The sequence below is a fragment of the Nestor notabilis genome, unplaced genomic scaffold (assembly GCF_000696875.1).
Source record: "Nestor notabilis isolate BGI_N333 unplaced genomic scaffold, ASM69687v1 scaffold16242, whole genome shotgun sequence".
Taxonomy (NCBI): Eukaryota; Metazoa; Chordata; class Aves; order Psittaciformes; family Psittacidae; genus Nestor; species Nestor notabilis.
In genome coordinates this window covers 6,103-33,182 of record NW_009917149.1, presented here as the reverse complement: position 1 = coordinate 33,182, position 27,080 = coordinate 6,103, and the positions used below count along the sequence as shown (strand labels likewise).

General features: G+C 40.5%; 2 protein-coding genes across 2 annotated transcripts in view; one reads left to right on the top strand and one right to left on the bottom strand.

Annotated features, from left to right (window-relative positions):
• HDHD2 (haloacid dehalogenase-like hydrolase domain containing 2) overlaps nucleotides 1–207 on the top strand; it is a 9,197-nt gene extending 8,990 nt beyond the window's left edge. The window contains exon 6 of the mRNA XM_010024957.1: nucleotides 104–207. Coding sequence (XP_010023259.1) covers nucleotides 104–207 — 104 coding nt within the window. The remainder of the gene's footprint in view (nucleotides 1–103) is intronic.
• A 2,455-nt stretch (nucleotides 208–2,662) lies between these two features.
• Nucleotides 2,663–26,043, bottom strand: KATNAL2 (katanin p60 subunit A-like 2). Its single transcript, XM_010024956.1, has 15 exons — nucleotides 25,979–26,043; nucleotides 25,415–25,581; nucleotides 23,983–24,025; nucleotides 23,449–23,572; nucleotides 22,258–22,353; nucleotides 21,664–21,762; nucleotides 20,855–20,932; nucleotides 18,659–18,757; nucleotides 18,098–18,161; nucleotides 16,749–16,867; nucleotides 14,596–14,687; nucleotides 12,609–12,719; nucleotides 5,902–6,064; nucleotides 4,694–4,796; nucleotides 2,663–2,802 (listed from the first exon to the last, which is right to left on the bottom strand). The coding sequence occupies exons 1-15, from the start codon at nucleotides 26,041–26,043 to the stop codon at nucleotides 2,663–2,665; spliced, it is 1,563 nt and encodes a 520-aa protein (XP_010023258.1).
• Between the last annotated feature and the right edge of the window lie 1,037 nt (nucleotides 26,044–27,080).

Here is a 27,080-nt window from a genome sequence, read left to right as displayed (position 1 = left end):
CTGTGTCTGGCTGTTACTGATCTGAGAAGGCTGTAATGTTCAGGGGAAGAAAAGGATACTCAAGGGACCTTGGTAAATGCATTTTTTTGTTAATCTGTTACAGGTAAATATCGACCAGCAGATGAAGACAAAATCAATCCAGCTCCTTACTTAACCTGTGAGAATTTCCCAGAGGCAGTGGAACATATCCTGGAGCGCCTGCTATGAGAAAAGGGAGTGTGCTACAAGAAAGGGAATAATTAGTTTGAAGAAACATCTGTTTCATATAATTTCCTTTACTCTTGATTCACAAAACTGTCACAGGATCAATGCATGCATTGCATCAGAAAACTAGCTGTGAGCTCCTTCCACTCTCACTGTGAAAGGGCAGAAGATCCACAAAGCCCCTTTCCTGTAGTAGTTTCAGGAGGATGTGATGAGGGACGTGGACACCTGCAGAAGGCTGCAGCCTCCTGAATGACATGGGGGGCACAGCAGGGAGTTCTGTTTATTTTCAGTTTTAAGAAATAACTGATGAAAATCCCTGTCTGGAAAGTGTCACGGTTCTGTTGCTCAACCCGCCCCCCCCCCTCCCCGAAGTACTCATGTAAATAAACGTCAAAGACTAACAGAGCCTCAGTCAGCCTGTAGTGATTTCACTGAGGATATCCCTGCTCTGCTCTGATTTAAAGGTGGAGATTATGCCCGTTTAAAAGTGGCTTTAAAATTAAAATATCACCATTGTTTAATAATAACTACTGTTGGTATCTGTGCTCTCATTAAGAGCGGATCCTGGGGTTTTTATTTTGGAAATTTGACATAAAGTTAAAAACTGTCAGCATTTTACAGATGTTTTAATTAGGTGGTGTTATTAAAAAGAATGATACCGAAACAAAAATCTGGCATTAAATGCCTTGGAGACTGTGACTTTTTAAAATTAGACTTCAGTGGGGTCCTATTGATGCTACAGTTGCAAAATGTCACTATTATTGGAGGGATTTTTTTTTTTGTTTCTTTTTAACATTATGGTAAAAATCCCTCACAAGCTATGGGAACAGATTCCAGTTTTTACACAGTTGGTTAGCAGTAAAATGAAATTTAATTCTGCAGTGTGCAGTGCTTCTCCTATGCCCCAAATCCCCCAGTACGAACCAAGTTTGTAATGATGGTAAATAGCTTTTCTGGTCCATTTGCAAACTGCAATAATCCAAGTCCTTTACAGTTGTTTTACAGTGCTCCCGAGTGTTAAATTATCAGATTTGTAATTATACATTACTGGAGTATTAACCTTATTGAAAAATACAGTTTTGTGTTAATGAGCCATGCTCGTTCTCGTTAAGAAAAATCATCGTGATGGATGAATTTCCTTACGTGACAGAGTGTGTTGCTGCAGTTGCACGTGGTGGGTGGTTACCTACGCTCACATTTAATGTCCCTCAGAGACAGGACACATGGATGGAGTAGACTTTGCAGTAGAAACACAAGAAACAATAAACCTTCCCACCTAAAAACGTAAGACATCTTTAGACACCATTTGTGTGCCTTCATAAATTAACTTACGGTTTTGAGTAAATCCACACATACTGTGTTCATGCTGTTCATGCAGAACTGTGTTCAACACAGTTTTGAATCTGTGTTGGTTTCTGCTTGCAGTATGGAAGGGAGGTGTGTGGCCTGTAGTTGGAGTTGGGTTTGGGCAGCAAGAGATCCATAAACAAAGTCATGTGACCACATTTCTCATAAAGACTTCTGACAAACCAACTGGAAAGTAACACGTTTGGCACATCAAGGCTTTGATCTCAACTGAAAATGGTAACAAACTTAGCAAATTTACAAGGCACTGCTGAAGTCCTGAATTTCATTGGAAGCAGTCACATTTCATTACAGAGATGCTCTAGTGAGTCTCAGAAGTGGAGAATTGCACTAGTATCACAGAGACTCAGCCTGGTTTTGGTTGGAAGACACCTTAAAGCTCACCCAGCTCCAACCCCTGCCACGGGCAGGGACACCTTCCACTAGAGCAGGTGGCTCCAAGCCCCTGTGTCCAACCTGGCCTTGAACACTGCCAGGGATGGGGCAGCCACAGCTTCTCTGGGCACCCTGTGCCAGCGCCTCAGCACCCTCCCAGGGAAGAGCTTCTGCATCAGATCTCATCTCAGTCTCCCCTCTGGCAGGTTAAAGCCATTGCCCTTGTCCTGTCCCTCCATCCCTTGTCCAAAGCCCCTGTCCAGGTTTCCTGGAGCCCAGTTAGGCGCTGGAGCTGCTCTAAGGTGTCCCCTTCAGGAGCCTTCTCTGTATCTAACCTTTTAGTACCTAAATCTTTTTAGATTTCTGCTCTTTTTTTTTCCTACCCCAAACCTGTCAACAACTGTTGTGAATAAAGACTGAGAAACAATTTTTTAAGTTTTTATACATAAAATTAAGGCTGGAGTCTTCATTACATAGCAACTGCCATTACATTAATTCCATGAAGAATGTTTCTGGAATGGTAATTAAAAATAGCTAATAAAAATAAACAACACCACATGTCCCACCCTTAAAAGGAGGTTTCAAAAAGGTTCACCCTTTTTGAAAGCAAAGATTTCCCCTTGACTTTTGTCTCTGCATTCTCTTCCCTGGAAACAACAGCACTTGGGTAGCAGAAGTCTTGGAAGTTTTCAGTCTTTGGGGTTTTCTTTCCTTTTTAAACTGACTCAAATTCTCTCTGCCAAGCAGTGTACTTCTGGCTTAGATTCTTTGCTGATGGCTTGGTGTGGGTGATCACATCCAGGAAATCTGCTGTGGTGATTGTGTCTAAGTGGATCACGGGTAAGTTACAGTTACCTAAAGAGAAGATAATTGATTAAATACTGTTATTATTGCCAAAAGACATTCTTTTATGTCCCTGTCTGTGTTGGGTTTGCCTGGCAAGGTTTTGGTAGCAGCTGGACTACAGAGGTGGATCAGCGACAGCGGTAGCACCTCTGGGATCATGTATAAAAAGAGGAGAAAAAAAACCCCTGTGTAACTGCAGCTGGAGATGGGAGTGAGAAGATGTGAGAGGAACAGCCCTGCAGACACCATGGTCAGGGAAGGAAGTAGGAAGTGCTCCAGGTGCTAAGGCAGAGGTTCTCCTGCAGCCCATGGTGCAGACCTGTGTGCCTCTGCAGCCCATGGAGGTCCGTAGTGGAGCAGATATCCCCCTGCAGCCCATGGAGATCCATGGTGGAGCAGATATCCCCCTGCAGCCTGGGGAAGACCCCATGCTGGAGCAGGGTGTTACCAAAGGAGGCTGTGATCCCATGGGAAGCTGGAGCAGGCTCCTGGCAAGACCTGTGGCCCCACGGAGAGAGAAGCCCACACTGGAGCAGTCTGTTCCCAAGGTACTGCACCTGTGGAAGGGACCCACACAAAGCAGTTCATGAAGAACTGCAGCCTGGGGCAAGGGCTCCTGTTGGAGAAGTTCATGGAGGACTGTCCCAGCAGCTGGACTACAGAGGTGGATCAGCGACAGCGGTAGCACCTCTGGGATCATGTATAAAAAGAGGAGAAAAAAAACCCCTGTGTAACTGCAGCTGGAGATGGGAGTGAGAAGATGTGAGAGGAACAGCCCTGCAGACACCATGGTCAGGGAAGGAAGTAGGAAGTGCTCCAGGTGCTAAGGCAGAGGTTCTCCTGCAGCCCATGGTGCAGACCTGTGTGCCTCTGCAGCCCATGGAGGTCCGTAGTGGAGCAGATATCCCCCTGCAGCCCATGGAGATCCATGGTGGAGCAGATATCCCCCTGCAGCCTGGGGAAGACCCCATGCTGGAGCAGGGTGTTACCAAAGGAGGCTGTGATCCCATGGGAAGCTGGAGCAGGCTCCTGGCAAGACCTGTGGCCCCATGGAGAGAGAAGCCCACACTGGAGCAGTCTGTTCCCAAGGTACTGCACCTGTGGAAGGGACCCACACAAAGCAGTTCATGAAGAACTGCAGCCTGGGGCAAGGGCTCCTGTTGGAGAAGTTCATGGAGGACTGTCCCCTGCGGGAGGGACCCCACACTGGAGCAGGGGAAGAGTGTGAGGAGTCCTCCCTTGAGGAGGAGGGAGCAGCAGAGAGAACGTGTAATGAACTGACCACAACCCTCATTCCCCATCCCCTTGTGCTGCTGTGAGGGGAGGAGGTGGAGAAACTGGGAGTAAAGATGAGCTGGGGATGAAGGGAGAGGTGGGGGAAAAGTGTTCTTAAGATTTGGTTTTATTTCTCATTACTCTGCTCTGACTGGTAATAAATCAAGCTCATATCCCCATGTCAACTCTGGTTTGCCTGTGGCAGTAAATGGTGAGTGATCTCTCCCTGTCCTTATCTCAGCCCTATGAGCCTTTGAGATACTTTCTCTCCTGTGTCCAGAGGAGGAGGGCAATGATAGAGCAGCTTTGGTGGGCACATGGCCTCCAGCCAGATCAACCCGCCCCACTGTCTAACACAGCACTTCCTATATGAAAACAACAGAATAAACCTAGTGAGCTGAACTAAAAAACTGTGTTTGTGCAGTGAGCACAGACACTGACAGCTTTAAACAGAGGCCTGATTTTCAGCAAGGTCATCTTAGGCAGGTGTTTAGAAATCTAGGGTTTAAACCGTCTTCAAGCAGATAACAGAGCTCCATCTGCTGGGGTTAACGGTAGCGTTTCTGAAGTTACAGAGGTACAGCAGCGTCTCCCGCAGTGCATTCTCTACTCAGAGCTGTGGTACCTGGCTTATGATTTTCTAGAGCATCGAAGATTTTCCTCACAGGTCTCATGGCTGCTTCCTTGCACACAAGTTTTATGTCGGAGCCGGAGTACCCATCTGTTTCCTAGGATGGGATCAGAATGATACATTACAGCTTGCAAACTTATAAATTGGATGGGAATGGGGCTTATGTTTTATATAAATACACATAAAATATATGTAAAGTATACTGTTGTCTGAAATAGATGTGTGTGTATATATATACCCACATCTGTATTTTTATGTGTACCTTCCCTTCAACATGCTGTTGCCTGTTCTTGTTTTGAATGCTCACAGTACCTTCTAGGAGCAAGGAAAATACTATAACAGGCTTCAGTGGAACAGGCTGCCCAAAGAAGTGGGGAATGCCCCACCCCTGGCTGTGTTCAAGGCCAGGTTGGACAGAGCCTTGAGTGACATCGTCTATTGTGAAGTGTCCCTGCCCATGGCAGGGGGTTGGAACTAGATGATCTTAAGGTCCTTTCCAGCCCAAACCATTCTATGATTCTAATACCAGGTATTTTCTTTCTAAAGGGCAATTTGCTGTAGGTTAAATAAAACCCACCTTTCTGTGTCCATTCCTGGCTTTCCTATTAACAGAATACCTGTGTTTCCTTATTAACATCTATGAAACAAAACCTGAGCAGTGCTGTATCTGTGAACAGGCACAAAGAGGACCAACTGGGTAAGCTGCAAAGTATTTTCAAAGAATCTGGAATGTGACAAAGAGCTAAACAAAGAAAGCCTGAGTATCTAGTGAACCTCTTCAGTGTCTAAATGCTATTTTCTCCTGCAGCAGTGGAGCTGTGGCAAACCTTCCCTCCACAATTAACTGTTCATTACCCTGATGAATTGGAAGTGCTCCCAGCCTGGTGAGAAGAGTGATAAAATATACTGCTGCTGGAAGTCTCCCTGTGTTTAATGCTGAAAAGCTGGCCCAACTGAGGGCATCAGAATATACCACTTTGCAAGCAGGGCTGTGCGAAACCAATGATTTCCACGGGCAGGCACATGCCTGTGAAACACCAAGTGTTGTGCCTCGCTGGTTTCCCTTTGGCTGGAGCCTCAAACTGACCTGAGGTCCTTCCCCCATCTCCATGTGTCACAGAGGTGTAATTCCATCAATGTAGGTGGTAAGTGTCACTCTCGCTCATGTCTCCCACCCAGGAAGACCCAAAATGCTGTCTCACCTGGCCCAGCAAGCTGTAGTCCAGATCTGTTCTCAGCTCCACTCCTCTGCTGTTGCTCACAGGGGGCAGCCAGTGCTGGATCATCACCCGCCGTGCCTCTTGGCTTGGGAGGTCAACCAAAATCCTCTTCTCCAGCCGCCGCAGCATGGCAGAATCCAACTCCCTGCAAGCAAAGGAGGAGGAGAATCATCTCAGTGTGTCTCCTTGTGGAGACACAACTTTGGCAGCAAGCTCTTTCTGCAGGGACTGACATTTTTCAACCTCACCTGTAACTGTGCCAACCTAATTTAGGATTAAAAAAAGAAGAAAAGGGTTCATTACCCAGTGTATTCCTCTTCAGTCTGCTAGCGAAGAGATGCTGGCTTGCGACAATCAGGCTGAACAGTTACAAAGAGAAGTTTTAGTTACCTTCCCTGCCTCTGGTAGTCCTGTGCAGGAAGTCTTGTCAGTAACAACCTCTCCCTTTCTCCCTTTGCTATTAATTGTCTGTCTGGGGCACTGTCAGGACTAATTAATTGCTTAGTAGGTATGAAATACAGACTTAAGGTGTTGGATGTAAGGGCAGTGTTTGTGATGGAATGAGACATTGGTCTGAGACTCCTCCTGCAATACAAATTATAAGTAATAAGCCAAAAGGGAAAATATCCTTATAAAAAGGATCATGTGAAGAACAGACAGGCTGGATAAAAGTGTCAGTGAGCCAAACCCCATGATGCTGTCAACATCAACACTGATAAAGGTGTTTTGCCTAAAAAATGAAAAGGTAAAATACAACAGACTGGGGCTACTCTTCATTTTTACTTGCTTGTGATGCACAAGGGAAGCTTGAAAGAAAAATGAATGTTTTTCTGTTCTTTTCTCAGTGTGTTTTATCACCATCTAGGAACAGTCCTTTGGGCCAGTGTCCACAGATGCCATCAAGTGTCAGGAGTCCTGGTACGCCTGGCGTGCCAGCTGCTCTCACACACATCCAGTTAACTTTAATCTGTTTTCCCCCCCCAATTCTTTTCAGTTGTTTGCATCTAACAGTAACACAACCGAACAACTGAATACAAATTTCTACTCCAGTTCATCCCTTGCCACTTGTGTAATGGGAATGGTCTATGAGTACTCCAGTCATCCATACAATTTGCAACAAGAAATAGCTGCTACTAAATATTTACTCACTTACAAGTCTCCAGTGCCTTCCAGGAGCCGCTCTGAGCTATTATCCTTCCAAGTGCTGTACCAATCTTTCTCTACTGGCCCCATTCAGTCACAGAGTTGTTATTTCTGTTTAAAACACAATTCAGCCCTCACACCTACTGAGAAACTCATCAAGGAGAAACTCACTCCAATGTGTCTTGTGCAGACAGAAAACCAGGAGCCCTAAGCACCATTTCCACTCATTTCAGCTGAGCGGGAGCAACCAGGGAGGGTTGTGCCTATAATCTGTGACTGTAGATACACATAAATAAACCTGCCTCCACACTTCCCAATTCCGTGGGTGAAATCTTTTTGCCAGCAAAGTCAACATTCAAGCAATGCTTCTTGTATGAAACTCCTCTTTAATTTACAGGGAGGTCGAAGCCAGCTCAAGATGGATCTGTAGCATACCAACAGAACTTTATTTCTGTCACCTTTGGTGACTTGTCCTTATTTTTTAATAGCAAATGTTTTCTACTGGCATAGCACATGATAAAGAAAACCCAAAAGGGCTCCCAAATCCCCACATGGGTGCCTACCTAGGTTTTCCACAAGCCTCAGCATGCCTGGCTTTCAGCTCAGTGGGAATAGAAGCATCCCTCTTCCCAGAAAGGACCTCTCAGTTTGGGAAAGCTCATTCCATGTGTGCTGAGCCAAAGGCAATGAAAGCAACAACCAGAAAAACAGATCAATAGGAACTCAGAGAACAACAGGAATTCACTCAGATCCATCCCTGTACTTCTAATCAAAACCTCAGAAGTAAATACCAGAGTTTGCTAATCAATGGCTGTTGATATATGGATATATATTATTGATGTTTTTTAGGATATTTAAGATGCCATCCAGCATTCAGTGCAACATGTCTCACACAGGGTCCCACCAAGAACAGACAAAATTAATACCCACTCTTCTTACAAATGTATTTTTCAGCTCAACTTTTCCTCAAAATTGCTTTACTTGGCTGGAAATAATTACTCTCTGGCTGACCAACCCCTTGGTTTATTTAGCTACGTTACCATCCTCTGCATAAACAGGGTAAAATTCCTCATGGTTTTAGAGGTACCTGCTCAGGGACTCTAAACTGGCCTTGCAGGCAAAGGACAACCACAGCCAGAGTCTCTGCAAATACCTTACAAATCCTCTAAATGATGATGTTTTCCATCACTCCTCCTGCTCCAGAGCACTCCTGGGGTGTCCCCCAAGCTCACAGTTTCATGAGCTCCCTCACCAAGCCCACTGATACAAAGAAGTTGCTCTGTTATCCAGAAAGGTTGCAGTGACCCTACTTACTGGCTAAAGAGGAAAATAAAGACAGAGTATTTTTGTGATCTTAAGTTAAACACTTAAGGTTGTTGCTAAATTGTTTTGTTAGGAATCAAATGCAAAGTTAAGTGACACTAACCAGAATACAACAATAAGTACTGAGCCAACCAAAATACTCTTCAAACAATAGCCAATAGAAGTATTAAGAAGCACTCAGGAAAAGATACCTATAAAAGCAGATGACTTTATGGAGCTTTCCCAGGTTGACATCACGATGAATCATGCTACTTTATCACTCCCAAATTTCATGAAGATAAACAAGACAAACACCTGTTTTCATTTCCAGAAGGGAAACCGGTAACAAATATATCTTAGGCAGAAATTAAAAGACCTAAAGACCTCCAGAGATGAACCCCAAAATGATAATAAATACTGACTGGTCCATAATTACTCCCTGCCTAGTGCAATCATCATTGCAGTGTTCTAGAGGAAAAGGCACCAGGAACAAAGGAGCTTCTCATCCTCCAGCTTCCTACCTCCCACCCTCCTGTGCAAATGGCCTGAGGAGAACTCCCACAAGCTGAGGGCTTGTTCTCATTCCACGTCTTCTCCTGCTCCTCTTAGGGCTTGCCCACACCATCCTTTGCTCTTCTTCCTCACTCTCCTCCACCACATACACCATCCACTGCTGAGAGTGAAGAAATGGGTTCACTATGGTGCAATCACAGAATCATAGAATGGTTTGGGTTGGAAAGCACCTTCAAGATCATCCACTTCCAACCTATCTGATTTGGGCTTCACAGTCCACCTCTCCTTGTACCCATCTTGGCCATATGCTCACATCTGCAACAGGACTTGGCTCACACAGAAGGGAGAAGTCTTATCAGTCTGCTCCAAAGCTTCACCCACCATGAAGGGAAGGCAGAAGAAAGCAGCACTTCATGGAAGGTGTATTAAATGCACTAATACGTTAGGAAACATTCACTGCGTGGTTAAGGATCACTTTATTTCTTCATTAACAAGGCCTTTATTTTATTTAATTACATTGAACCATCTCAACAAGTAATTTATCAATAAGAAGTGCCCTGCTGATGAGTAGCAGGAAGTGGGACTGGGCAGCAAGCACTGGCTGAAGAGGAAGATCAATAGCTACAGCTTAAAGACAGCATAAAGAGCTTTGTTTAGGCTTCTTTTCATTCATCTAAAAGCAGCTTGGCACTAGTTTTTTCCATGATCAACAAATATCCAAGTTAAACAAATCTCTTGAAATCCAGCTTAATACCAAATGTTTGCAAGAACACAGGGCTGTGCTGTGAAGCCACGATCTCAGCCTGTAGTACTAGGAATTCTGAAACTTTGTTATGAAATATCCCTACACAGCTGAAGTCTGTGTGTTACAGCAGGGCTGAATGTCACCTAACACCCGCAGAAATAATCTGTAAGCATATAGTTGAGATCTTAAAAAGGGTTCAGATCCCACTGACGTCTCTGGGTGCAGGTACTCCCAAATTCCTCCAGGTTTAAGCTTCAATGACAGTGTAAGATGCTCATGGCTTTCACTAGCTTTCCATCCCCTAAACACCGTTCTAAGCACACACACAGGCACATCTTAAAGCACGTTCTTTGCATCAGGGACATTTATGCCAGGCAACCTAGTTGTTACACTCAGAAGTTAGATCTGCTTAAGAGAGGGGAAAACCCAACCTGCCCACAAGCAACACTGTGAAAGTCCAAAAGGAAATTCTAAGCTCTCAGGTATAAAACCATCAAAAGCCAGAGCTGGCTTCTCACAATGTCTCAGCTGTCACCTTTGTACCAACACGGATTGCTTTCTGTGGAAGCAGAAATCTTGTCATTTTGGATCTTCCTTAAAAAAAAACTGTGGAATTTTGATGTTTGAAAGCAGCAGTTTTGCAGAAATTAGCACTTCAGAATTGCAAAATGATCCAAAATCAAATGTGTAAACCACTCCAAACTGTATTCTGCAATTTCTCTATGACTTTCCAGAAAGAGTTTATTGGTTGCAGAAGACAGACACATGGTAATAAGACAAACACAGGAATATCTTTCCCCAGAAGCAGAAGGAGGTCAGCTCCATTCTTTCATTTACACATCTCCAAGATCCCTACATCCAGCACCAGCTACACATGGACCTTCAGACCCTTTGCTGTCTTTGAACTCTTCTTCAGTGGGTTTCGAATACCCAATTTTTCCTTTCAAACTGGTGTGCAGGAGTAGAAAGACATGGATCCTCTAAAGACATCTGATTCTTTTTAATACTGCCATGCTGCAGCATTACATGTGAAGCTTTGGTACTCACAGGATTATTTCAGAGACAACAGAAACGTGCAATGCAGTGCTCGGAGTTTCTCTTTCTGAAGGGTAATGATACTACAATAACATCAAAATTTATAGTGTAAAAAAAACCCAAATGAATTATTAATGTATTAATTCTCTTTCAAACCTAAATAGCTACTATGTGTGCGAACAATTGTTTTTCAGCATTTTCTTACACAACTGGAATATAATTAAATCAAAGTCTTTTCAGCTCCTGTCATATAGATACTGTAACACAAAATGGGGTGGATTTTATACTGATTTAAATTCATGAGTTTGTCCAAGGCATAAATCCCCCAAACCAACACACAGACTCTGCTATTACTGCTATAAAAGCCAGTGATGGGTTTGTATTCATGCTGTTGGGTCAGGGTAGGAACCAGCCTAACTTGTACATCTAATTTCTATATAAACTTTCGGTGCCCATATAGCTATTCTCCTAGTTAAAGGGCCTGAAAGCCCTGGGCAGGCCACAGAAAGCGGCAGATGAAAGCCTCTGGTTACGTTGCCACTTTGGCATTTGAATTTCAGCAGGTGGCTGTCAGAGGCATCCTTCTTTGGCTTTAAGGGAAACTAAGATTTTACATAAGGAAAGAAAATGTAGAGGGGAAGACAGGCTTGTAGAAGGAGACAGACTGAATGTCTTCACATGATGGACAGAAACTCCAGCCTTTACATCAGAGAAGAACTGTGTAATTCTCAACTGAGTTCTTAGGTATTTATTTCAATTTGTCTAATTTCAATAAGGGATACTGAAGGGTTAGCAAACTGCCTGTTTTTATGCAGTAACTGTGTCTCTATACCTAAAAGAAACCAGGCTCTTCAGGCTTTCTTACATTCAGAAGAGAGAAATAATTTGAGTTACTCTCTTGGTACCTAGGCCCTGGCCCCTGCTTTGATTTACAGCATTACAGAATGGCTTCATGAATTGGTAGTTCAGGGACAGGGGGAATCTTGGGGCAGGCAGAAATTCAGACTAGTTTAGACTAGAAAACTAACTTCAAAACCAAGCCCATCATCAATGTGCTTCAATTCTCTGTACAAGTGTTGGCTTCTACTCTGGAAAATGATTTGTGAGCTACAAATCAGACTGTTAAAAATAGCTGTGCTTAACCAACCCCCATTGTTTTCCCCATGTACTAACTGCAACCACTGGGGTTTGGACTAGAGGAGGGGGGCTGGACTAGATCATCTCCAGAGGTCCCTTCCAACCCTAACAATTCTGTAATTTGATGATGTTTTGTATGAAAGAAGAAGATATTTTACAGTAGTTCAAATGAATGACCAAGCCAGAACAACATGCTGTCTCTGGCAGTGGCCATAGCACATGAGCTGGCCATTTTCTGCTGTCTGTTGGATTCCCCTGAGCATTCACAGTTGTGACACCACAAATGTCACCTCCCCACCTCATCCCCTCCTGTCTTGTTTTCAATACACGGCCTGCCCATTTTGAGAACACGATGAAGTGTCACCGTTCCAATCTTAAAACTTTTATTCTAAATTATGTTAAAGAAACTGGACTGTTTTGTCCTTCAACTTTTCAAAGTCACATTTCATACCAACAAATCCAACATTCCTACTTACGGAGTATCCTTCTAAGCACTAGATGTTTTAAGCACCTTACAGTTCCAGGCCGAAACCCTTCTTAGCTTAAACATAGTAAATAACTTGCCTATAAAGTAAAATACTCCATTTTAAATATTAGCAGCTGTTAAGACCAGCATATGTTGACTTTATTATGGATTATTCTCATGTGACACAAATAGCAAGAATTGTAGAGTTTAAAAGTAAAAGCTCCAAATTAATCTTTAAATGCTTTAACCAAATATCAAGGCTTTTTCTGCAGAAGTCTAAATAAAATCTTTATCTGTGCTTAGAAGCTCATGCAAATGTATTCAAAATGTACTCTCTGGATCTCTTACCATGGCAGATTGGAAGCTGCTAAAACAAATACAAGATCATCAGATCGGGCCAAGCCATCCATCTGCACCAGTAATTCTGTTTTCATCCGCCGACTTCCTTCATGTTCACCACTACCAAGATTCAGAGAAATATTATTTGCTCAGTGCATTAAAGTAATCATCTTTATTTATACAGTGTCATTCACAGCAACTGAGCCCTTGTCACAGTTTTGCCCCAGTTCAAAGCATGATTAAGCTCCATTAGCTAACATCTAAGCATTAAAAATCAAGCTTTCTAATGATTACTTAAATGGACTCTCATCAGTGCATTAATGTGAGGAGAATTCACTAGAATCCAAAGAAAATATTTATTTTTTTATTCATATTAATCTCCACACAATGTTGACGTTTACTGGAAACAGCTAAGGTTCTGATTGATTGATCTATGCCAGAGAACTTCTTTAATGTGATAGCTGCCATTAAATAACTAACACAGGGCAACTATAGAGCAACTACTGGCATTTTTCTGTCAGTTAATGCTAAGTGGCCACAAGAAGATTCTGAATTCAGTATTTTGCAAAATGTTCTATCAAAAGCAAACAGAAGAATATGCCATATTTAAATTAATTTAAAAATGGGGCAGAGATCAAATGGAAAGGATCCTTCCTCAGAAATAGAAGGGGAACTTAAGCAAAGTGAAAACAACTCTGGCCCTGATCCAGGTAACCAATTTTGCAGGAAACCAGTTTGAACTCTTGGTCCCAGATGTGAAGATCTTGGAAACTCCTGGATCAAACCCAGAGAAAACATCAGAGTCTTACATGGTAAAAGCTACAACTCAGGTTTAATGGCTTACTTCTGCAAAAGCATACACACATCAGTGACAAGCCAGTACTTAATAAGGATGTGTAAAAATAACTATATAATCTTAGATAAAAATTCTTATTAAAACATATAATCCAGTGATGTTTAAAAGTATTTATGAAGGCAAAATCTGGCCCACAATTAATAGCAATTAACTGACAATTATTACAAGCTGTATCTTCACGATATGGCATATTGTATTTATAAATCTTTATGAGTATATAATTTACAGTACATGAAATGCACTGTAACGGGCTTCTAATGGATGTAACAATATTTCTCTTGCTTCTTCCCCACCCCAAGGCTTTTCAATCTGTTTTTAGCAGTAAACTGTTTATGTCCTGGATGACAATAATGACATCCTCCCATTCCTGCATCTGGAAGTCCTGACAATGCCACCTAAATTTATCCTGTTAATGAAAATGTCATCCCACTGTGTACACCCACCTTACCCTGCTATACCTAAGTGTGTCCAGTGTCACAGCATCAGCTGCTTCTTACTCACCTCTAACAAGACACCTGTTGTTCCCCCACCATCATTTCCACTTCGAATCCCTCATTTTAAAACACAGCACCACTGGTTATACACTCTTGCACTTCCCTTGTTCTACCAGTCTTGCTGAACCCACAGTCCCCTGCTAATCTCACACAACCTGTCTTTCACACTTGCTTCTCTACTGATCTCATCTACTGTGAATGAATCAACCACTACATCTCACTCTTTAAATCCCCACAGCATACGCAATGCTTCCATGAAGCAGTACTTTCAGAGCTGATAGGCATTCTGACAGTAACACACTGTGAGGCTCCGACAGCTGACAACAGAAAGAAAAAGAAGAAAAGAAAGAAAAATTGCTTAATAAAAAGTCAAGAAAATTAACCCTTACCACTCAAAGTAATTATAATGCTGATAAAGTCTAAAAGACATGTCTTTCAGGGGCCCAGTCATGCTCCTGTTGAAGTCTATAGAGTAGCCTCAGGCTTTAGTTTAGCTAAGATTTATCTCTAACAGATACACTCTGTGATTAAACAATGGTCAGCACCTGAACACACACACACACACACACACACGTAGTATTGAAAAGATGCAGCAAAAGGGGGAAAATATTCTCCTAAAGCCATGTTAAGTGGTCTTATCAGTTACCCAGGAGCAGTGCCTCTTCGACTCATAACTGACTCCAGCTCATCCAAGAAAATTGTGGAAGGAGCATGGTACCGGGCAAGCTCAAATAACACCTGTTTAGAGAGAAGTGTAGATGTGAAAGAGAAGACAAACTAACACAAAAAGGCATTAAGGGCCACTGGCACAGAAGATAAATTCAACAGCACCCACATTCCGAACTCCTAGGACAAAAAGGGATATCTGCTGGGAAAAAGCTCTGGGTAGGCTGAAGGTCCCTGAGTCCTCTCAGATTCTGAAAGGTCTGTAAAGGAGGTACAAAGAACATAGCCTTATAATCCTGTCTCTATATGTAAATCTTTCTGGCTAAATCCTATCAGAGTACCCTGTGAATAATGGGATAGAAGAAAATGATCCACCAGAGAATTCTGGGAACCTCTCAATTGTTCGGAGATTAAACATATGTCTTTTGTTGCTGCTCCATTTGTAGGGTTTTTTTAAAAATAAGGATTTGAGAGAAAAAAATACAAGTCATCTGAACCATAATGAAAGAAAATGGACTGGTTCTCTTTTATAAGAATCAAGAGTTCTTTTGTTGTTCCTGGTGAAAGCAAACATAACCTTAATCAAGATTAAAAAATAGAGTATTAAGCCGACACAAAAAATCTGGGTCTGACATTTGAGAAAGAAGTTTCATCTATGTTTCTGTGGAGAGGCTTATATTAGAGGTAGAACATCCTGCCAGTTCTTCAGTGAAGTATTCTTAGAGTTTTTAAATAAATATCACTAACAATATATATTAATTCAGCACTTTTTAATCTGAACGCTTAAAAACCCCACAAATTTAAAACGATAATATGTATCTTCCATATGGTGGGTATGAAGCAAAGGGTTTAAATTACTTGCCCAGTGTAGTCTATGACCAGTCTATGCTTTTATTACAAATCTGAAATATAAAACGACTCCAATACAGCCGACAACTGAGGAAAACAGGTTGAGTGGACATGCCTCCAAATGACTACAAAACTCACTTATCCTTCACACAACTTCAGAAAACTCCTGCTCCAGGCTCATGTGATTTTAGGATATAAATTCACACAACACTTCTCTTAGAGCTGTCCTGATCGACAATCTTATTTCATTGCTGCACTCTGCCAAAAACTCAACTAAGGGTAAAATGCCACAAATTCAGTATCACTGCAAATGCTGCAGCATGTTCACAAAAACCTTTTGGATGATGGTGTCAAAAAACAGACTGCCCCTTCCCTATTCCTGCCAGAAGGGAAACTTCTAGGAAGCTACTTAGACAGATGTCAAGAGGATCAATGGTGAATGTCAGAAGAAAAATGTGCCATTTTAAAGGACAAAGGACATATGAAGAATACTTATGTTGCAGACATTGCCTAAAATTCAGGAGAGATTAGCAATGCCTGCAATTCCATTTGCCAAGTGCAATCTGTTATGGTTATTCATTCTCAAGAGCTGTGTATACATCCAAAGTGCAGCCAAAGAGATGAGTGTAAAGGAAGGCAAAGAGCTTATGGATTTCTTACACCAAAATGGTGGACATTACAAAGACATTATATTGGGCAAGGATGCTACACCTGACACCTGGAATGTTTTTGTACCACAGGACAGCCATGCATGCTAATTGCTCGGCTATATGCAAAAATACATCTGCCCATTTACCATCAAACTACCTTCCTTAAAATATCATCACATCTGTGTTTGACTGTAGTATCTTTGTGACACAGGAATTCTTTGCCAATTCTGTGCCCTAAGAACTAAGAATAGTAGGGAATTCGGGAATCTAAATAATATTTTCTAAGGAGCCTAAGAGCCAGCCCTTGCAGAAAGTGAAGTGCTTTGAGGGGGTGCAGACATTACTTTAGTTAGGAATCTGCTTGCCTGTGAGTTAAGAATCTTTGCTGCCTTCATCTGCTTCATCCTACACTATAGAACTAAAATTCCACAGCAAGAATCCATTGTGAAACATCTGCAGAAGTGATGTTATTCCCATTTGAAGAACTAGATATGAGTCACACGTTTTGTCCAATACAGGAGAGACTACGAGTATCAGAGGAACGCTCCACTGTCCGGTTCTCTGTTAAACTCCAGTTCTTTAAGTGGTAACCTGATGTTTGTTAAAGTACAACGAATGACAGGATAATTCTTACCCGGACAAGTTTCTCTGAATCACCCCTCCATTTGCTGACAATGGTGGATGCTGATATGTTGAAAAAGGTTGTATTGCATTCTGTAGCAACAGCCTTAGCAAGCAAAGTTTTCCCAGTACCTGCAAACAACAGTGTGGAAGAAATCCAGTCTCTAAAGAAATACAATGCAAATGTTTGAATAATTCTGCTCATAATACTACCAGTTAGATAGAAAAAGTAAAATAGAAGTCATAGAAACATAGAATGATTTGTGTTGGAACGGAGCTTGGAAGGTCATCTAGTCCAAACCCCCCCAAGATGATCAGGAACATCTTCAACTAGATCAGGTTGCTTAGAGCCCCATCCAAGCTGATCTTGAATGTTTCCAGGGATGGAGCATCTACCACCTCTCTGCACAACCTGTGCCAGTGTTTCAGTCATTCACTGCCCAGAAACTCCCTTCTTTTAGTTTAAAATCATTACCCTTTGTCCTATCATACAGATCCTACAAAAAACTCCATCCCCATCTTTATTGTAAGCCTCCTTTAAGTAGTGAAAGGCTGGAATAATGTTTCCCCAGAGCCTTCTCTTCTCCAGGCTGAACAAGTCCAGCTGTCTCAGCCTGTCTTCACAGCAGAGGTGCTCCAGCCCTCAGATCATTCTGTGGCCCTTCTAGGACTGTCTGGAGAAACTCAGGTAATACAGCACTGGAAATGCATTCCTCAGATTCTGAAGTACTACATGATGAAATGGTCTCATGCCTTCTGTGGCGAGTACATCTAAAGATTCACAGGAGCAAATGGAGTTTACTGCAGTGACAGTCTTTGCAACCTGACTCTGGAGGTACTTGTGCCCTCTGTCCCCTTCCAGCCACACTCGTGGTGATAATGCTTGTATCAAAGTAGAGCACAGGGAGCAGTGAAGCTGTACTGACATGAACAACACCCAGCTAGCACAGCAGAAAGCAAAGCTTTCACCCCATTTCTAAAATAACCCCCAAATGCGAAAGAAAGAAAGGACATTTTCCTTAAGGAAGTTGGTCCATGCCGGATTTATTCATGTTTCCTAAGATGAGGTCAAGCCAAACTTGATTAATATGGTCCAAGCTGAGTGAAAACAGAGATCTATGTTCTCCCTCCTCTGAATGGTTAGTATATAAGCACTGGTTTTGGAAAATTCAGGTGTAGAAATAATCAAGGGTTGTGAGTGTCAGAGACAGACATGATCATCCAACATTATCTTCTTTTATTTCACATTACAGAACATGTTCTTTATTAACGCATTTGATCTAATTAGCATCAATGATTTATCCATGGGACAAAACCAGAAGCAGTGATAAACAAACAGATATGGTAAAAAGCTCTCCATACCTGGTGGTCCATACAGCAATAATCCTTTCCAAGGAGACAGAATGCCAGTAAACAGCTGTGGGTACTGTAGAAACAGAGAAGTAATTCAGGATTAAAAATGTACCAATTATAAAAAGATGCAAGGGACTCTAACCCCTACCTCCACTGCTCCCAACTTATTCAGGAATGTAAGAAATTTGAAGAGAGGGGGATAAAACCTCTCCAAACCAATCTAATACGTATTTACTATTTGAAATGTGTTTTAAGTGAATTTTTCAAATGCAATTGGTTTGATATTCTCTTCTGTAAGTAATTTTCCACTGAATTAATATAGGCCAAATCCAGCACCTCTTACATCACCAAAGGCGCCAAAGAACAGGACCCACTGCTTGTAATTTTAATTTTGAAAGGCCATTTTCCTGTAGGAGAATGGGTATGCCATTGTCAGATGAAACAGGAAGTTTTAACATGAACTGCCTACAAAAGCACAGAAACAGAGAGAAGTCTAAAACACCACTGTATTTACAAGGAAAATGCTAACAAGCCCAAGAGTGGTTTTCTCAAAACTGTGTAGCTCCTTACCCTTATGGGATAAACAACTGCTTCCTTGACTAGCCTTTTAGCTGCATCCAGCCCAATAATATCATCCCACTTCACGTTTGGATTATGGAGATAAATGTCCTGGAACATACATCACATCCTGTTAGTAAAACTACTTCTGCACTTGGATAATAACCTCTGGCAAAGTAAAAGAATTGACTCAGCTATAAAGTAAGAGTGCTATTAAGTGATAGAAACTGTATTATTTAACCTTACATCCTAGGGACCTCCCAAAAGGAAAGCATACACAGCAATCACTTCTACAGAGCTGCTACATTGTGCCTGGTTTCCCCTCAAGCCCCTAGTTTCCCCAAGGGCATATACACTGCTAAACGTATATGCTGAGCAGATCTGTTTCTCAGATCTGTTTTCTGTTAGTTGCTTTAAGTAACCAACCAACATATGAAGAGCTACCATGACATGAACATTCGCCAATATTTTGTCTTTCACGCTGGCAAGTACTGGATGTTTAAAAAGAACTATAAGCAACAGGAATGACATATTGGTTCATATTTACGTTCACCAAAATCTGCAACCAAAGGAATTTAATAATTAAAATTACATCTTAGTCTTTGAATTCAAACAGCCTCTGACATTCATTCTTCAGTGAATTTCTCTTACCTCTTTTTCGAACATATTATTCTGTACTAACAAGTTCCACAGTTTAATCATGTGCAATGTGAAAATACTTTTGTCTGGTTTAAACTTGACACTTTATGGCTGCACCTATTGCTTATGCTATTACTTACAAGTAACAGTGAAAAACTGCTATTTACTCACACTGTGCAAGACTTTATATGTTGCAGGAAAAGCTGTAAAAACTCTAACAGGAGGAAAATATTCCCCTAAGCATCTATCAAAAGATAGTCGGTAATTAGTCTATGCCCTGCAGCACTCACTAAATTAATTTCATTTAATCCATCAAACTTTCCAGATCTTCTATAATCTTTACATTTGCCTTAGTAATATTTTGTGGCTTTGAGTTCCAGAGACTAATTGTTCTGCACAAAATATCATATCCTCAGTACAAATAGCTAGGATAAATTCTGCTCTCCAATGAAAACAGGCAGTCCCCAGAGACTGAAGAAAAATTATGTGCTTATATCCGAGGGGAAAATATGATTTAATACAATTATGAAAAATATTTATATAGATTACACTTTCCCTTTCTATTAACAGCAAATTAAGATGAATCAAATTTCTGCTACTACGTAGAGACTTCCATAACTGTTTCCAAATTAAATGAGATTGTATTGTAAAATAGACAACACATGCTATTTATTTTTATTGATTAACACAGTGTTATTACCATAGCAACTAGAAACACAGCAGCACAATTTAAAAAACATACCATAACGAAGGTTAAAACAAGCCTGTTACTTTTTTGTAAGGTAGCAACAACATTCTTCTAAAAGTTTACCATTAAAAGCCAGGAATTTAAATTAATGAGAATTTTCTTACTTCAAGGTTGGAAACTTCTTAAGATGTCAATTCTACTAACGTTCAAAAGCACAACTTGCAGACCAAGATTTTGGGCCACACACAGCTATAAAAATCAGTCAGCAAAAGTTTTCCAGCTGGTTTTAAGTATGTGGGAGCAAGAGCTGATACCATTTCTGATGCTTATAGAAACAAAGAGCCACAACACTATTAGATATTGTGATACTCCAAAGACGAGTGCCTTGTGGGGTTTGGAAGGTGATGCATGTAAAGCATTTACCTGCTTCATAGCCACCGATCCCCAGTAGCCCAGGGCCTGTTTGCTAGACTGCACCCCGACTCACGAGTGACATGAAACAGGGCTGACAATGTTGGGATTCCTTCCAGGTACATTAAATAATAGTTGGTATTAGCTAATACATTTAAATATCTCTTTTCAGTGTTGCGTATAGCAGTAAGAACAAAGGGAAAAGCTATGACAGTCTCATGGGTACTGCATGATTAGATTACATGTTTCCCATTAGAAAGGAATGGTCTTAATTACTTCCTCCCATTGTGAATCAGAAAGAAACATCATTACATGTAAAGAAATTATTTGTTGGGAGTTGCGTGATAAGAAAATACCCTGCACATTCAAGAATAAGCACTATCAGTGACAGTAAAAAGAAACAAACAGCACTCTCAGATAACAAAGATAACCAAGATTTTTAAAAAAACAAAACAGAGAACCAGTCTTACTTTGCTTATAACTGTTGCAAGTTCTCTCATCTCACCAGTCATGCCAATAAAAGCACTAAGGGGTTTCAACAATCGTTCCTAAAAAAAAGGCAAATAGAAGTTCTTGTCAGACTTCTGTTATTTTTAAACAGATAAACTACGAAATAGTTTCAAAAAAAGCTGATACATCATAATATCGACTTTTAAAGCTGCTGATACATCATAATATCTACTTTTAAAGCTGCTGATACATCATAATATCTACTTTTAAAGCTGTAAAAATATGGATAATGAAGATTTTTAAGTAGGCCATATTTGCGGTAACTCTTCTCATCTGAAAGAATTTAATCCCGAAGTAACATTAAAATGAGCAGCTCTCTTACTGCACACATAGTCCTAAACATGGCCTACATATATTAAGAGGAGTGAAAAATGTCACTAGGGGTCACTGCATCATTACATTCTGCGTATTGACAGTCTGAAGCACGACAGTCTGCAGCATGCCACCACCTCAGTTGTATGTGCTGTCTGACAACCTACAGCTTGTGTCACAGAGTCATCACTGAAAATTTCTCTAAAGCACCCAAATTCTGTTCTTATCTCAGCCAAGCCAGACACTAAATAACATACTGAATTCAAAGGAGCCAGAATTTCACCCTCAGAAGTTCTGCAGGTTCTGCAGTATTTTTTTGAGATGAATCCTAAGGCATCATTTGTATTTCTTGCCATCTTACATGTTCAAAGACAACATTGTTGTGGTATTTTATTTTGGTCCTGGTTAAGTAAAACTGATACTCATATTCATTGGAAATACAAACAGAAACACTTACTGATGGATCTGGATCACAGTTAAGGCTGTTCAAGGCTATTCCATCTGATGATACTTTCATAGCATCCTGAATCATCCCATGGAAATCAATAACTTGGCCCTAAACGAGAAAATAATGTTGTGATAGGCTTCACAATGATGGTAGCTCTGCTGTTAAAACTGCATTGGTCCAAATTTTGCTTGCCATGAGAGCAATGAGTTTCCTTGCTTCATATACAGTCTTAAATACGGCAAAACCTGCCCCCAGAATCTATGGTAGCAATAGGAAAAGAACACACATCTCAGTCATGCAACCATTTAACAGCTGAGCCTCTTATCATCTCTTTCAGGAATTTGAAATTTATCTTCAATTTTAGCTATTACCACTGGGTTTTAAAAACAGAAATATTCTTCCTTCTTGACGATGTTTGAAATACTATTTAATGCAAAGAATAAATTCCCAAATAATAAAATTTGCCCTTTGGCTAATTATGCATGAAAATTTTATATACGATTAGATACAAAAAGCTAGTATTTAATATCTGTGAAAAACTTTAAGTTTTTTTTTTCTACAAGCATATTTCTATCATAAATCACATATTAGGTTTCCACCAACCCTTCTTGTGTGAGTGCCATCTCCTCTGCTTTTGCTGATTGCCGAGATGTTTAATCCAAAGTCAGACTGCTCCAGAGTAACTGCACTGCCATTATTCTAGAGAAAAATAAATTTTAAACCAGATGTGTTACCAGTTAGATGAGTTGCAGACATTCCATTATGGGTATTATCTCTTCATACATGCCCAGACAAACTGTATCATTACATGGAAATTGCAAGAGTAATCCCGTATTTGTCAAACACCATCGTGCATTTAGTTAGTCTTCATCTGACTGGTGACAGTAGTAGTGAAAGCCATCTCTGGAGCTCAGCATTCAAGCTATTTCATGCACGGAGCTTCCAGTTTAAATTGCAGGTATCTGCATTTGACATAGCTATGAGAAGAAACACAAACAGTGGAAATGACAAGCATATATAAGGCATGTCAACTCGGAAATTAAGAGCCTTTTTAGGATTCTAAGTTACTTTGACATTCACTTCACAGCAGCTATTGCTGTAAAATCAAAAATCTAATTTTTTTTTTATTTTTGAAGGGTGAGAACTGGTCAGATATTAGCTCCTCTCCATGAAGGAATAGAGACAAGGACTTAAAAAAACCCCAGAGGTTCTCTTTCACCTAGTTCCTCAAAAGCTGTAACAGACAGGGTGCTCGCCCACCAACCTGCTGTTTCTGCTCCATCCTCTGCAAGGGATGGTAATAAAGTAGTTTTGACACAGTCTTACCAAAATGAGACTCTCAAAACCAAAAATTACAGAGCCAAATTACTCCCCCAATCTCACACATCTTATGCACTGTGAAGATGCTTATAACTGACAGCAGACTTTCTACTTGCTTGGCTGCCACTAAAGCAGTGGCATCCTTTAGTGTCACTGCTTTCTGGCACTAACGGATGAATCTAATGGGAAAACTCTGGTTGCTTTCAATATATGTTGGATTATATGACTCGTTTTCCTCTAGTTTTTGCCTGTGACTTGCTCCCCAGCTCACAGTCAGAAAGAATACTCTTGCATCAGTCTTGCATTTATAATCCTTAAATTACATAATTAGTAAAATGTATTAGTTTGACAATTATTAATTAAGCAACTCACATCCTCTTGCTGCCTATAGCCTCTCAAAATAAAGTCACATTAATTTAAACAATATTAATTAATTTCAAGCAATAATGCTGCCAAAATAAAACGTGTATAAACCTGTCTGGGGCTCTCCTTGGTGGAAGATTTGAATTCTGTTGCACTTCCAGATGAGGTTTTTGACAACGGTTGTTGCACTGTCTGATGTCTGACCCTTGGGAGGTTCTGAAAAGAGCTTGCTGCCCTAGAATTAAAAAAGAAAAATATCATGAAAGACGTTTACAACTTCTTTTTTCCTTCAAAATACCAAGAATAAAAGGCAGAGTTTTCAAGTAAAGCAGTGTTGGGCTAGCTTTGCTCCCACTTAAGTTAAAGCATCACTTTCAATCACAGCAAAGTTCAATGCTTACTGCTTTCAAACATGCCACCCCACCTTACCTGCACTGCAAAAACTTTGTAAGGTGTCTGGATCTCCATTTGGGAAATAAGTATCCGTTTTCCCCTAGCAGATACAGAAAAATGTACCACAGAGTCAGCAGTGTGACTCTACACTTCAGTATCCCTGTGGTACCACAGCATCATTTTAACCACGCTGCATATTGCTTTTATAGGAAAATTTACTGCACAGGAAAATAAACCACACATTTCTCTTACCTTCTTGGTCTTCCCCTAGTTCTCAGCTGTTGTTTATTTTCTGCTGTGGCAAAATTAATATGAAAATGGAAAATAATTAATGATATAAAAAAGAGCAATGATTTCATTGCCCCGACCCCATTAAAACATACTTTTGAGCACACATTAATGACCTTAGAAATTACAATGCATAAAGAGGAATAGAATGATTATAAGCAATGCAAGCTTGCAAAAGTGTTTTGAAAACAAACTGATATTGGAGAGAGCAGTTTGGCTTCAGGTTTGTTAAATTTTATGCTCAATTCAGTCTTTGGTTTCTTTGCTTACATTTTAAAACCAGTATAATTTTCACTGTAAAATGGACACTACCAGAAATTAGATTAAGCACTAACTTAAACTAATTTAATATATCACATGGAACATTTATTTAAGGCTAATATTTTTTTTTCATTGCTGAATTGGGAAATAAGAATTTGCCTTATTTGTCTTAATACTGATTTTATCATGGTTCAACATACCAAGACAGCATAAATGTCACACTGCAATGGTGCTTCTCAAATTATGTTTCAAAATCGTTTTACCTATACAGGTAATTTTATTGTGTTTATCAAACATTTCATTTACCTGTGATTTGAAAGTTGCTGGAAGCCATATGAAACAATAACAACTGCTCAGAGACGTTCTCTGGCCAATCACCCCCTTCTCTGATAACTTATATTTTTCTTACAAGACAAACAGGTAGAGATGTTGGTGTTTTCTGTACGCTTCAAGCTCTTCAAAACTGATTCTTACACAGTTGTTCTTATGGCTTCTGTAAGTTACATTTTGTGCTTAAGTACAAAACCACTCAGGCTCTCAGGGGCATAACAGAATGCTCATATTCTGATTTGTCTTATTCTGCATCATTCATTTATAACTCAGACTTCAAGTCCTTCGGAGCAAATAAACCTGTCACTTTTTTGGCACATTACCTTTAGGATATGAAAACGTGCAAAATAGATGGTTAATGTGACCAGTGGGGATAAACTTCTAAGCACTACCTTGGATGAGCTAAGTTATAATATTTCATTGAAGTGGTTTATTTTAATTTAAAATTTAAATCCAAAATAGAATAGACTAACTATTCTCTCCCCAGGAGAGGAAAATAAATACATCTATGCCACAATACTTTGTGCTTACATGGCATTTTTCATGTTCAAAGCAGTTTTAAAAAGACAGAAAAATACCACCTTCTTGTTCCTCTACAGAAAGAGAGACGGCAGAGCAGAAGAACTACAAGCCCCATGTTTCAATTCTTACGTCGTATGTGCTAGAACTACAGCTCTGTAACTGTAAGACTTCAAACACTAAGCACTGATACACGTCATGAAGTGCAGTGCAGTGAGCACATGAGGTAAATACACATTTTAAACTTTGAAAACATTGCCTTTCTCTTTCGAACACAGCCACATACCAGTGTCCAGGACCTTTTTGGTAATTTTAGGATACTTCTGAAATTTTACGAAGTAATAGCTTTCATATTCCATCAAAATTGTCTCAAGATCAACATTGTCACAAACTTCAAAGCCACGTAAACTTAATTTTGTCTCTTGTTCCAAAGCATTTGCAGCATCGACGTACCTAGTAATTAAGAAAACCCAACAAACAAAACCAACAACTGTGGGTCAGTATCTTATTCTGATTTTTGAGAGAAAAAAAACCCAATGGCATTAGTATGTGTATGGTATATTTAACCTGTCCACAACTATGTTTATTATAAAAGCATAAACTCCAATTAAAAAAACCTTTGCTTATTTCTCTGAAGTATTTTTAGATTATATAGGACATTTCTGGTCCAGAAACAGAAATAATTTAGCAACGTAAAGTGCCAAGATATGTAATAGTAGTTTACCTCTTCCTCACAACAAACCAAAAGGCCATGCTGTCGACCCACCAAACAGAAGACAGGACACATCACAAGAGGTCAAACATGCACAGACCCACAAATGTAGAGCATTATTATTTTAAAAAAACATACCCTTCCTCCATTAAATAATGCAGAATTAGAATGAGGAGATTTTTTCGACGAGCTTCTGTTCGCATCTCATCCTGTGAATTAAGACAAAGCTCTAGATCAAATGTAATATTCTCTTTATTGCTGTAAACAGCATCTAAATGTAGCCTGTGGAAACAAACAAATTAAGACAACAGCGTGTGAGAACTGTAAAACAACTCACTGTTAATAAACACAAGGAAAGCGGTTTTCAATGTAATTTTTCTTACACATTATCAGGGCTACTGAATGGGTAGAAACCTCTCCCTAAGGAAAATTACTTTGAGGCTGCAAAAATAACTTACTTCCCTTACTATGCTTATGGATCTCCAACATGTCCAGGCTGCTGTGGATTCCAGGGTAAGACTCTTGCAGATCTCATGCACAGTGTCTCCAAGGGCTGTGCAAGGAAACCTCATGCTCCAGTGTGGCTGTGCCCTTCTCTTGCAACCAGAAGCACATCTTCTGAGTGCTTGGAGAAGGCGGGATGGAGAACAGGTCTGGGGTCTGCACGACTACACTACAAAGACCAGCTGTAATGCTGTTGGCACCTCTAATTTCATGGGCCTTGGTATATAAACACAACAAGTGAAATACAGCACTTGAGGGATTTGTAGTTTGGGATAACATCAGACATGCCCGATTTTAACACGATTGAATAAAGTCAGGTTCCAACATAGAATCATAGAATGGTTAGGGTTGGAAAGGACCTTAAGATCATCTAGTTCCAACCCCCCTGACATGAGCAGGGACACCTCGCACTAAACCATGTCACCCAAGGCTCTGTCCAACCCGGCCTTGAACACCACCAGGGATGGAGCATTCACAACTTCCTTGGGCAACCCATTCCAGTGCCTCACCACCCTCACTGTAAAGAACTTCTTCCTTATAGCTAATCTAAACATGCAGGAATTTCAATATGGAGTTAGTCTCTGGATTTCTTCACACTGACTGGAGAACCCAAAGTTATGCACAAATGGCTCAGTGTTAAAAACAAGGGAGCATAAAATACCTTCACCATTCAGAGAACCCGCATCTGTGGGAGCACAAAGCACAATCAACATCAAGTAGAGGAAAAGGGGCAGTT